This window comes from Mustela nivalis (genome assembly GCF_964662115.1).
Source record: "Mustela nivalis genome assembly, chromosome: 4".
NCBI classification, from domain to species: Eukaryota; Metazoa; Chordata; class Mammalia; order Carnivora; family Mustelidae; genus Mustela; species Mustela nivalis.
This window is the reverse complement of record NC_139023.1, coordinates 60,751,044-60,763,263: the sequence shown is the minus strand read 5'-3', so window position 1 is coordinate 60,763,263 and position 12,220 is coordinate 60,751,044. Positions and strand designations below refer to the sequence as shown.

Here is a 12,220-nt window from a genome sequence, read left to right as displayed (position 1 = left end):
GAGAGGGAGAGAGAATCTCAAGTAGACTCCCTGCTAAACACAGAGCCCCATGTGGGGCTTGATCCCAGGACCCTAAGGTCATGACTTGAGCCAAAATCAAGAGCCAGGCACCTAACTGAATGGGCTACCCAGATGCCCTGCTAACAAGTATTTGAAAAGATGCTTAAATGCATCTGTCATCAACAAAGGTAAATTAAAATCACCCCCGCCCCCCAGCTAGGTAGAAATGAAAATTGCCAGTTTGGAGCGTGGGTGAGGTTCCAAAGCAGCTGGGTCACTTACACACACTTGTGGGCATGTGCAATGGTTGGGCAACTTTGGAAACTATGACTGTGTCTAGTAAAGTTGAAGGTGTGCCTGCTCTGTGCCCCAGCTATTTTAATTCTGAGAACATACCTCTACATACAGCTAGACTCTGTAGATACTCTAGAGTATCTGTCCCCAGCCTAGAATATATGTTCCACCAAACTAGAATTTTCCTAGCAGCACTGGTGTAAGCAAAATCTGGAGAACAATCCAATGTCTACCGACTAGACAGTAGATAATTGAGTAGTATTTTATGCACATAAAGAAATAGTATATAGCCATGAAATCAAAGAATTTATGGCTATCCACGATAGCATGGATTATCCTTGGAATGTAAATTGGGGCAGTCATAAAACGGATTGGAGAATAATGGCCAGTACTTATGGAGCCCACACTGTGTGTTCCAGGCAGTACTTCCAATGTCTTACACAAATGAGCTCCCCTTCATGAGAAGTGGGTACTGTTATTATTTCAATTTTTCAGTTGAGAAAATAGGCACAGAGACATTTATTAACTTGCTTAATATTTCACAGCCCATAACTGGAAGAACCAACTATCAAAAACCACATAGTCTGAAAGGAAAATATACCCTGTGGTATGGTTTTTGGGGGGGGGGGTCTAAGGTTCAAAACTGAGCAAAACCAAACACATTTTTTTTTCTGATACAAATACACACGGTAAAATGAAAAATCAAAGTAAGTAAGGGATGAATGCAGGATTCAGGACAGTTTTTCCCTGTGGGGGTGGGAATTTATGATCACGGAAAAGTGGATGAAACTTCAAAAGCAGTGGTAATTTTAAATAGCAGAATTTTAAAATTATTCTTTATACTTTATGCATATCTTACGACTACTGTTTTGTTTCTAATCAATATTAAAAGCAATTGAAGAAACTAAAGGAAGAAAATAAGACCTTGCCAATGATGGCAGAGGAAGTTTTCCTGTTTCTACCACATAACTTATCTTGGATCTTTGATGGAATTCTCAGAAAAGTCCACAGAAGAGTATCTGGGTGTAGAATTTTCATTATTCGAAGAATTTTTTTTTCAAACAAACAATGGCAACAAATAGTAGCCTGAGTTCCTCTAATTGCAGCCTGTCCAAAAGGCGACATCACGGAGTTTTTAAATGTTGCAATTCCAACCCAGACCTTTATCCTCTTTCTGATTATAGATTGTGGCTCCTCCCCTCCCCCATCAATAAAGAGGTGTGTGAAGTAGAATTCTTCTATCCATCATAAGCCATCAAGAAATTCTCTCTCCAATTACTTAGAATTAGATTTTATGGAAAAAAAATCAAATTATCAGTCAATTTAAAGTTACCCCTTTGTATTATATCCTTATAAAGTTCTTCGCGCTGTGGTGGTTACTCCATTCCTACTCCCTCTTCTGTTTGCTGCTCAGTGACATAGCATCAACCTCCAAGCTCAGTTCAACTATCACTTCCTCTGTGATGATGTGTCTTCTACCAACCGCTGCACTCCTTTTCCAAGATTTGCTCCCAGACAAAATAACCCCAGTGTCCCTTTAGCACTTCACACATACTTGGGGCAAAGAACACTTTATTAGCACTCTGTTTGCCCACTATTAGTTATTTATTGCCATTCTCATCTAGAATGGATGTTCTTTAAAGTGGGATATCAAGTCATAAGAATCTCTAAATTATATCCTGAATATTCAACAGCAAAGGGTCTTGATGAAGTAATAATTGTGATCATAAAAATAGTAGACAATATCTATTATAGACATCTATTGTTACATAACTCATCACTTCAAAGCAGTGGCTTAGAAATGAGGATTTATTTTTATCTCTCCTGGCTCTCAGCTGGGAGGGTTCCTTTGAGGCTCTGTCTTGCTGTTGCATTCAGATGGTTATCTCAGAGCTGGGCCAGGCTGAAGGCCCAAGGTGGCCTTCCAGCTCTCGTGTCTGGTGCCTGGTGCCTGGTGCCGTTTAGACTCCTTGGCTCTCCATGGGGGCTTCTCCCACATGGCTTATACTTCCCACAGCATGGTGGTCATAGTGTATGACCAGTGGAAGCCAGCTTCCAAAGGCAGGAACCAGAGCCGCCTGGCTGCGAAGGCCTGTTCCCAGACTTGGCACAGTGTCCATTCTGTCATATTCCATTGGTCAGTGCTGTCACAGGCCTACACACATTAAAGAAGATGGAGGAAAGATTCACTTCTGAATGGGAAGTATCCAGGTCACATTGCACTAGAGCATCTGTCATGTTCAGAAAATACAATCTGCTATAACATCAGTGGAGTGCCCCCTCTGTGTCAGACACAGTGCTAAACATATTGCATATATATATATATATATATATATATATATATATATATGATTATATTTATTGAGAGAGGAGCAAGAGAGAGTGCAGACAGCAGGGGAGAGGCAGAGAGAGAGGGAGAGGGAGAAAGAGACTCCCTGCTGAGCTGGGAGCCCAACTTGGGACTTGATCCCAGGACACTGAGATTATTGCCTAAGCCAAAGGTAGATGCTTAAATGACTGACCCACCACAGTACCCCATAATGCATATATTAAGTTACTTAACTTAACCCTTCTCAAGCTTCTTTGAGATAGTTACTACTTCCATTTAATAGATAAAACCAAACCAAACCAAAACAAAATCGAAACAAACAAAGGCTCAGAGAGGCTCATTAATTGCCTTAAATGTCACAGCCAGTAAGTGGTAGTAGAGCTGATAATCCTAGTAGATGACTCCAGAGTCCACTCTCTTAATCACAGAAGTATTTGGCCTCCTTGTTGGGAGAGCTAAATAAACATTTGACTTTATTACTTTCCTCTTTGACTAACTCAACAGAATAATTTTTAAGCTTTTAAAATATGTATCTTAAAAAAAAGGAGGGCACGTGTTATGATCAGCGCTGGGTGTTATGCACAACTAATGAATCATTGAACACTACATCAAAAACTAATGATGTACCTATATGTTGCCTAACTGAACACAATAAAAAAAAATTGGGAGTATGTATGTGAAGGATACATGGAAACTCTGTACTATTTTGCAATTTTTCTGTTAAGTCTAAAAGTAGTTCAAAATAAAAAGTTCAATAAAAGCCTGCTTATTTAAGAAACAAAGACAAATAAAATCACTGAAAAAAAATCCCACCCCCCTTCAGAAAAAGTAATGGTAAAGAATGGAAAGTGAGAACAGAACCATAAAAGATGCCCTCCTACTCTTCTACTTGATATTTGGCTTGTGCTCTGGTTTGTGACGTGATCTCTCTTCACCAGGAATACTGAAATTCTGTGTATCCAGGCCTCTGGGAAATTCCTTTTGCTCTTTCTAATGATTACCTTTTTCTAGGTTCCTGATTTTTGATCCCACATCAAGTCCCTCCACAACTTTTGAAAACTTTTTCAGCGTTTTGGTATCAGGTGCATTTCAACATGACCAAAATTTTCATGAGGCCCGCTTTCCTCTCTTCCTGTGTCTTATTGGTGGGGGAATATTGTGTATATGGAGACTAGGATAAGTGGGTGAGTAGTGGTTTTGACTTCATGGAGGACCCAACCTGAAATGCTGGACCTTGCTTTCAATTTCTCTGCACATTGACACACTCAAATACTATGCAATTGTTATAAGTTGTCATTGTGGGTCAGGTTCTCCAAACACTGGCCTGGCTCATGGGAGTTCCCTGGGGTGGTTGGTTTTGTGCATTGCCAGGTGATAAAACACAGTATCTTAAGACATAGAGGTATTAATAGAACTTGTCAAAGTGTATTGTTTTCTAGCAGTGGGAGAATATAAAATATGAAGTGTCTAAATGATGAAAGATTGTAAAGCTATGGAAAAGACTTTAGAAACACTGGAAAATAGTTATGATATATTAACATTAAAAAAACAAAATAGAATGCATAGTTTTATAAGAAAGTTTAAAGTATGTCTATAACATTGGCCACTTTTCAGTTGTTCTGTCTTTTTCTTTTGTATGGATGTCCTTGCATTTTTAAATTTCCTACAATGAATATACTTTACTGGTATGACAGCAGTAAACTCAAAATAAGTCATAGCCTTCTCTATCCTTTGTGATGTTGTTAAAGGCATAAGCAAGAAAAGTCCAACCTTGTGGCTAGTCAGCAGGACACCAAGTTTGGTCAACTGGAAGTTTCCAGAGTGGCGGCAGGTGAGTGAAGTCAGTTCGTTCCTTTAACAGCTGGTAATTTTGCCATTAAGGGGAAAGAAGACTATCTTGGACTTCTCCATTGGCCCATCCCCACCTATCTCCATGAGTCTCAGGGTCAGCCGCCCTTGCTGTTCCTACACAGGAACCACCAGCCATGTCTGCAACCTCTGGCAAACGCTCGCCCTGGATCTCAGCTGTGTTTCTCACAGCTGGCAGCTTTTTAATTACCAGCCAACCACGAAGCTGAATGGTAGCGATGCGACTCTGATGGCACCAGCGGATGGGCCTGGTTGGCCTGAAAGCTGGTTCATAATTACTTCTGGGGAACTAGGAAGGCAGCCACACTGCTGACTCTGCTGGGTGCAAGACTCTGATCTCGGGATGCCAAAATTGCAGCTTCTCGTTTCTCCAAGATTCAGTGGGATTTACACTTATGAATTTCTGCAAATCAAAACGAAGTTGTTCCCTGAGGTCGAAGGCAGGGGTTGTTCACCTATATCAGGGAGGAAAATAATGACCTAGAGTTTACTGGGAGTTTTATCATGCATACATATGAAGAGAAATGTCATTTATGGGCCATCTCCTGTGTACCAGACAGTGAGCTGGGCTCTTTGGAGAGAAGCTGATATCCATCCCCACCCAGCAATTGAGTGGCTTTTATCATGCAAGGTTTCAAAGAGAAAATATGCCTCTCATAAGCAAAACAGTCGTTCGATTTGGGGATGTGTCCCTGATGAGAAATACATAAAGATGATATTCTTGAACATCACGAAACAGTTCAATATGGTACAATGATCATGGACTTCGGAATCCAACTCATGTGACTCTAGCTGACTCTGAATTTGGAGACATGTTACCCTGGCTGGCAGTCTTATGTGGTGACCTGGGAGTGGGGTTTTGTGCTACATAGCCACACAGTGTGGCACATATCCTCATGTAAATGGCTAGTTTTGTGCCGGCCTGTAGGCACTCCCAGTTTGTAGCGCTGTTTATCTCTTTACCCTTCCTTTTGCACAACCAGACTGTGCACTTAGGTTGGAAAAGTACGGCAGGGGAGATTGTTATTTCCTTAGTGAAATGTACAGGGTCAACGAATAACACAGCCTAGAAGTTGGCTTTGTTGGTCTCAATACAGAGAGGAGCTTTCCTCCAATTTATAAGCTGCTGACTGCCTCAGAAGGTAGTGAGTATTCAAGAAGATTCTCAAGTCTGGAGTTACAGCCATGGGTAGCAGCTTGAATTCCATACCTCTAAGACTCTCTCTAGCTCTCAAACTATTGTATTGGTTTGCTTTGTTTATCATCAACTCTTGCCCAAATAAAGGAATATGAAAGAGAAGTTTCCTAAAACAAGAGAAGAAATAGTGGTTTGTTGTCAGATAACTTGATCGAAACTGTGTCCCTGTTAAATAATAGATGGTCTTGATTTGTTTTACATGTGATAGGACACAGCATTGCATGTTTGGGACCAGAGTGACACAGCCTTCTCTAATACTCCTAGAGTATAAAGTTTAAATTGGCAATAAAACTGCCTCATAAACTTTATGGGTAACAACTGAAATGTCCAACACCAAGGTCAAGATAAAATAAACCACTGGATAAAATACATGTCTGCCATTCTTTACCTGAATTCCTTAGGGCTAGGGATTCAGAATATTTTGGATTTTTGGAAAGTAATATTGTGCATGTAATGATACCAACAATTTCACCTGTAGGTTTTGGAGCAATGCCTGGTCTTTAAACACACTAATATTTGTGCTGTAAAACATTAAGATATATTAACAGTAAGAGGGTTAAATGAAGAGCATTTCATTTCATTGTAGGTCAAGTTTTACTGCCAAATTAGTTACAGGCAGTTTTCAGTATTTTGGAGGTTTTGGCTTTGGAATCATGGTTAAATGATTGTGAACCTTGTTTAAGTACTAGCCTTAAGACACTGTGATTTTGAAGAAGGTCATAATGTGGGACCATGCTCATAACACAAAATGGTGTGATTGAATGAATGAAAACAGCAGAATTGTTAAAAGTAGGTTTGCTGAAATTTTAATATATTACACAAGGATACAGAAATGTGACTTCAGAAACCTGCAGCAAAATAGTGGTTATATTTGGATGCTAAGATAAATGGTGACTTTCGTTTCATTCTTTGTACTTTTATATATTTTCTAAAATTTCCATGAAGACAGTAATTTTAACAATGAGCAAAGTCAGTTGGTCATCATACTTTTTCAGCACAGTCCAAAGTGGGCTCTACAGGGGCGCTTGCCCCCATCAGCCTCCAATCTGGGATGTGTTGAGTGTGTCTCCCTCTTGAGTGCCCAAAGCAGCCTGGCCAGGGTAGGGCATTTGCTTACTGTAAGGGCCTAAAGACGATCACTCCCATGACCTCCATCTCTTTCAAAACACTTAGAGCTGTAGCACCAAGGTTCTTATCAGTTCTGTTCAGAATGATGAAGAGATCCTGGAACCAAATGCCAAGACCCCTTCATCCAGCCCTGATGGAGTGGGTAGGTCTGTCTACCCTACTTTAACAGCACCGATGCACTCCAAGGAGTAGAACTTTAGGTACTTTGATAGATTGTTCAGGAGGCTGAAAGTTTGTTGCAGGGAGAAGAAATATGAAATAGCCTGCTAATTTCAGAAGGAATTTAGGACCGTGATATCCAGAGTCCTTAGCATTGGTGTTGCTCTCCCATCACTTTTTGTGTAAGACTAAAATGATCTGCACAACATACAGCTAATGCTATTTGAGGGTAGGGACTAGAACCTTCTCATCTTTATAAGAGAGGTCCCTAGCCTGAAACCCAGAACAGTGCATACTCAGTAAATGCTATTGACTGAACTAACACATTTATAGGGAAATACATGTGCACATACTTGTATAGTGCATATATGTATACATACGTGTGTGTGTGTGTAAATGTGTAATTTATCTCTATACCATCCTTTCATTTGTGTTCATTCGTTTGTTCATTTGTTCATTCATTCATTCATTCATTCATTGTAAAAGTGCCCAATGGCAGACAGTAAGGGACTAGCTGTAGTTACAAAGGTCATTTAGAATTCCAGATTAGAAAATTACAAAGAACTCCAGGTTACGGAGTTGTAAGACTTCTTGCAACAGCATTTTGCAACCCTAGCTGTGGATAAGACTGAGTTGAGCATTATAAGTAGTCAGTGTCCAGGCATTCTGATTCCTTTGGTCTGGGGGAGGACTCTGAAATTGCTTTTCCTTTGGAGCCTCCTTGATGATCCTATTGTTCAGTCAGGTTTAAAATCTACTGCCCTGGTCTAATGATTTTCACAGAGAAAGGAGTGTTCCCCCAAGGCAGAGCAGGGCAAAACCTGTGTGTGTGTGTGTGTGTGTGTGTGTATGTGTGTATATGGGGGGAGGGTCAAAAATTTCCAAATTATGCTCTTGCAACATCCCATATGTGACGGCCTTCTCTGAGTCCTATCTTGGCAAATATTGTAGCTGCTTCTCAAGCGGCCAGAAAGGAGAGAGCTCTCTGGGCCACTGTTCTAGCCAGGTGTGTCTCAAACTTTAATGTGGCTAGAAATCAACTGGGGAGCTTGTGAAAATACAGATTCTGATTCAGGATCCTAAGGAGAGAAAAGGAATGTTTATGAAGTTGTGATTATGCAGTCTGTCCTCTGGGAGCTTCACATCACACACGATTTTAATGCTGAACTCTTAAAGCCTCCTTTTGGAAGCCTGATGAGATGAGATGAGATTGCCAAAAGGTCAACTGTCTGGCTAAAAATCAAAGCTACCCAAAGTCCTCATGGGAGGGAGACACCTTTCTTCTCTATGCAGGAGACTGTTGGCATAGTGTGGAATCACAGGGAGAAACAGAAGCAGGGATGCAGGGTAGGGGCTCTCAATCACAAAACCAGTTGGAAACTTACAGCACATACTGCTGAGATTGTCAAAGTAACCCCACAGTCCCCCCCAAGAAGGGGGTGGGTCTGAAAATAAAGCATGACCTAGCAGGTTGAATGACAGCCCTAAAATATTTCCATGCCCAAATCCTAGGCACTTGTGAACATGACCTTATGAGGAAGAAGAGTCCTTGCAGATGTAATTAAGTTAAGGATTTTGAGATGAAATCATCCTGGATTAATAGAGGGACCCTAAACCAAATGACAAATGTCCTTAAAAAAGAAACATGAGGGAGATCTGAGACAGGCCGAGGAAGAGAAGGCATAGACACAGAGAAAAAGGCCAGTGAGAGTGGAGACAGCCAGCGGAGTGATGTAGGCACAAGCTGGGGAACACCTGGGACCACCAGAAACTGGGGACAAGGTGGCAGTGGTGGTTAAGAAGCGATTTTCTTCGGAGGCTTTGAAGTGAGCAGGGGCCTGTGCACAACTTGATTTTGGACTTTTGTCTCCGTGAACTCTGAAAGAACACAGTTTTGGTTGTTTTAAGCCACCCAGGTTGGTAGGAAGCAGATGCACCTGCCTTACCATTCATTCCACTGCCACAGACTTTATCTTACAGTGAAGCTGCTGACTGCCATGTCCATCAATGATTGTAGTTCATTGTCTTTGTCATGCAACCCTGACCAGCCAGCTCTCTGACCTACGCTGGCCTCACCTGCCCAGCCCCTGCCTTCCTCAGTTTCCTGCAGAACGGGATAAATAGAATTTGGAATCAGATTCCAGTTCCAGCCCTGGCTCCATCCCCACTTTCTGTGCTGTCTCAGAGGAGTCACTTAGACCAGGAAGCTGATGCCCAGAGAAGGTGGTGGTGCCTGCCATCTGGCCACGCTCGCCGCCACACTCGTAAAATCAAAGAAAAGAAGGGCATCCTGGCACCTCATACCGAAGAGATGCTCCATGAGCTAGATTCTGAGCCAAAGGCAGAGCCCACCTGTGAACCATGAGCCAGGAAGCTCCCGCTGCACTTCCATGGCAAGAAGGGATGCAACAGCCCCAGCTTCTACATCCCACAGGCCTGGGGCTGGCTGTGTGTCAGTTTGTCCCCCTCCAGACACCTGGGGGCAACTGAGAAAGCTGTGATGCTGGAAGAGCCCCCTATGTGTCACTCTGGACACCAACCCTGCCTCCGGCATCCACCTAGGAGACCCAGGCATCACCTGGTTAACCTGGGCTGTTCCCCAGGCTCCCTGCAGGGCCAGGAATCCACCTAGAAACCAGTCAGTTAGTTCTTCTTCTCCAGGACAGACCCTGCTTTCTGGAAGGAAGATCAGGTAATGTCCCAAATATCAAACAGCTGTAAAATGATGGAGCAAAACAAAGGATGCACACTAGGTGTTCCTAACTCTGAAACTCATGCTCTGTCTCACACAATGACAGTGAGAATAATAGCGCTACCTTTCCAACTGGCACAATAAAGCGAAGTAGATTGATTTTAAAATTAGTACACCCCAAATTTTCAATTAAAAACATTTTTTGTGTGTGTTTTTCGTTATAAATATCTCTTACGAATTGGAGGTCTGATCTTTTTTATTTATTATAGTCATAGACATCAGGAACAGGATGGGTATTTTTTGTGGAATCAGATACACATTAGGATACCCTCAACTGACCACTTCACCCCTCTGGGTGCCCTACAAAAAGATAGCTGGACTCTAAGTTCTCTGCGGTGGGAACAAGTGTGACAGCCATGGTCGCTTTGGTTCTACCTTCAGGCAATGGGGTGTAACACAATGGGTGGTATTTGGGGGTGGCCTTCGAGCATTCTGGTGCTGGGGTGTCTTGTCCCCGTCCTGGCGGCACTCCCATGCTGGGCAAGAACAAGTGGACTGCCCACAGAAAAAGCCAGTGCTATCGAAAAGACGCTCAGTGAACACAAACACGCACGACCTCGACCCCGGACTCTGGCTCTGCCCTGAAACCGGAAATGCCCTTCTCACGGGGGTTGCGGGAGCACCCTTCCTTCCTTCGCTAGGAGAGGGGAGATTGGGACTCACAGTGACGTCACAGTACTTACTGTCTGTTCATAGTTCTTGGCTCCCCGCAAATAAGAGGGATCTTCAGTTCAGCCTGTAGAAACAAAAAGCGAACTCGTTACTGAGCCAGACACATCATGTTTTAATTCTGGTGAACGCAACTGTCGTTTCTTGTTAAAATGGGACACAGGTGCCAGCTAAGAGGAAGGGATGGGGAGAGAATCAATCCAGGTCGATAATTGGTTTATTTCTGGAGCGGGGTGGGGGAGGGGACTTTTCCCTGACATGCTGTCCTCTTTCTGTCAGGATCCATCCTGTCCGCCCCGGGGAGCTGAGCACACACATCCTGAGTCTGGTTTTCCCTAGCGTGCAATTGTGTACTTCCCCTGGGCACCCAGGATGTGTTAGCCCCTGCTTGGAGGGGGGTGGGGGGGTGCTCTGCTCTGGGCGCCTGTGCTCATGCAGGAGAAGGAATGTTTCTCCTTTCCAAGCGTGACCTGCCATGAAATATTTATTGGGGAGCTTCAATTCTATAGCACTTTGCACAGAACACAACATTTTATTTGTGGCTTGTATTCACTCACATAGGAGAGATTATTAACTCCGTTTACCATATAAATTAGCCATAGAGACCCTGGGAGTATTCAGTAAGAGCTTTACATCAGTGATTACATTTAATCTACATAAAGGCCCTGGGGGTATGAAGGATATTGCCCATGGTATCAGTTGGAGTTCTAGCAAGAAACAGATAGTATGCTCAAATTGATAATTTGAGAAGTTTAATAAGAAGATGGTTTAAAGGTTTTGAACAGGGGTGCCTGGGTGGCACAGTGGGTTAAGCCTCTGCCTTCCGCTCAGGGTCCTGGGATCCAGCCCCACATTGGGCTCTCTGCTCAGCAGGGAGCCTGCTTTCCCTTCTCTGCCTGCCACTATGCCTACTTATGATCTCTCTCTGTCAAATAAATAAATAAAAAAAAAATTTAAATGTATGAACAAGGTATGGGGAAACCATAAAGGAAAGTGAAGGGCCTGGGTGTGTTTTTGCCATGCTTGGGCCTGGAGGAGTCAGGGGAGCTAGGGGGTCACTGGGACCCAGACAGGGGGCTAGTGGGAAGGGAACCAAGGCTTCCACAGTATGAGGGACACACAGGGAGGAAGTGTGGTGGGTGAGAAAACCCCATCTCACAATTCTCTTGGCCAGAATCTCCTGCTGCTGTCTCCCATTGGCCAAACTCAACAGGAACCCAAGGGTGAGGAGGCATTGTTGCAGTTTCTACCCATCAGCCTCCTGGGACTCCTGTCTGAGCATAGCAGGGTAGGGAGTGGACTTCAATTGTTAAAAAAAAATGAGGTTCAGGGAAGTTAACTTAAATGCCCCAAATCACCCATATGCAGGAGAAGTCTGAATGCATAGGACTTAAAAATGCCATTTCCTGGCCAGTTACCATATTACACCCCACTGAGCACTAGGCACTTCTAGATCATCCTGCCAGCCATCCGTTGGCATTTATGCATCCATCTATCCAACTGCTATATACTGAAAACTTACTTTGTGCAAATATTGTGCCCAAAAAGACATAGTCTCTGTCCTCAAGGCACTCCTAAAACTCAGTATCATATAGATTCTGCCTCTTTCTAGGATGGCTGTTATCTAAATGCTTTGTAAAAACAGGTGCATATGAAACAAAACCAATCCTCTATGCTTTGGAGTCCAGGGGAATCTTCACAAAAGAGAGAGTCCTTGAACTGAGTCTTGCAGAGTGAGTCTACCTTTTCTTAGCCCAGAAGTAGGAGAAGTGTGTTGGGCAAATGCAGTGACATGTGCAAAGATATGAAGATGTTAGAATAC

At 43.0% G+C, this 12,220-nt stretch overlaps 1 protein-coding gene across 1 annotated transcript in view; it reads right to left on the bottom strand.

Annotated features, from left to right (window-relative positions):
* The window catches only part of CLNK (cytokine dependent hematopoietic cell linker), a 166,199-nt gene that overhangs the window by 141,284 nt on the left and 12,695 nt on the right, over positions 1-12,220 (bottom strand). Inside the window, exon 2 of the mRNA XM_082728519.1 lies at positions 10,413-10,465. Coding sequence (XP_082584645.1) covers positions 10,413-10,423 — 11 coding nt within the window. The 5' untranslated portion in view covers positions 10,424-10,465. The remainder of the gene's footprint in view (positions 1-10,412; positions 10,466-12,220) is intronic.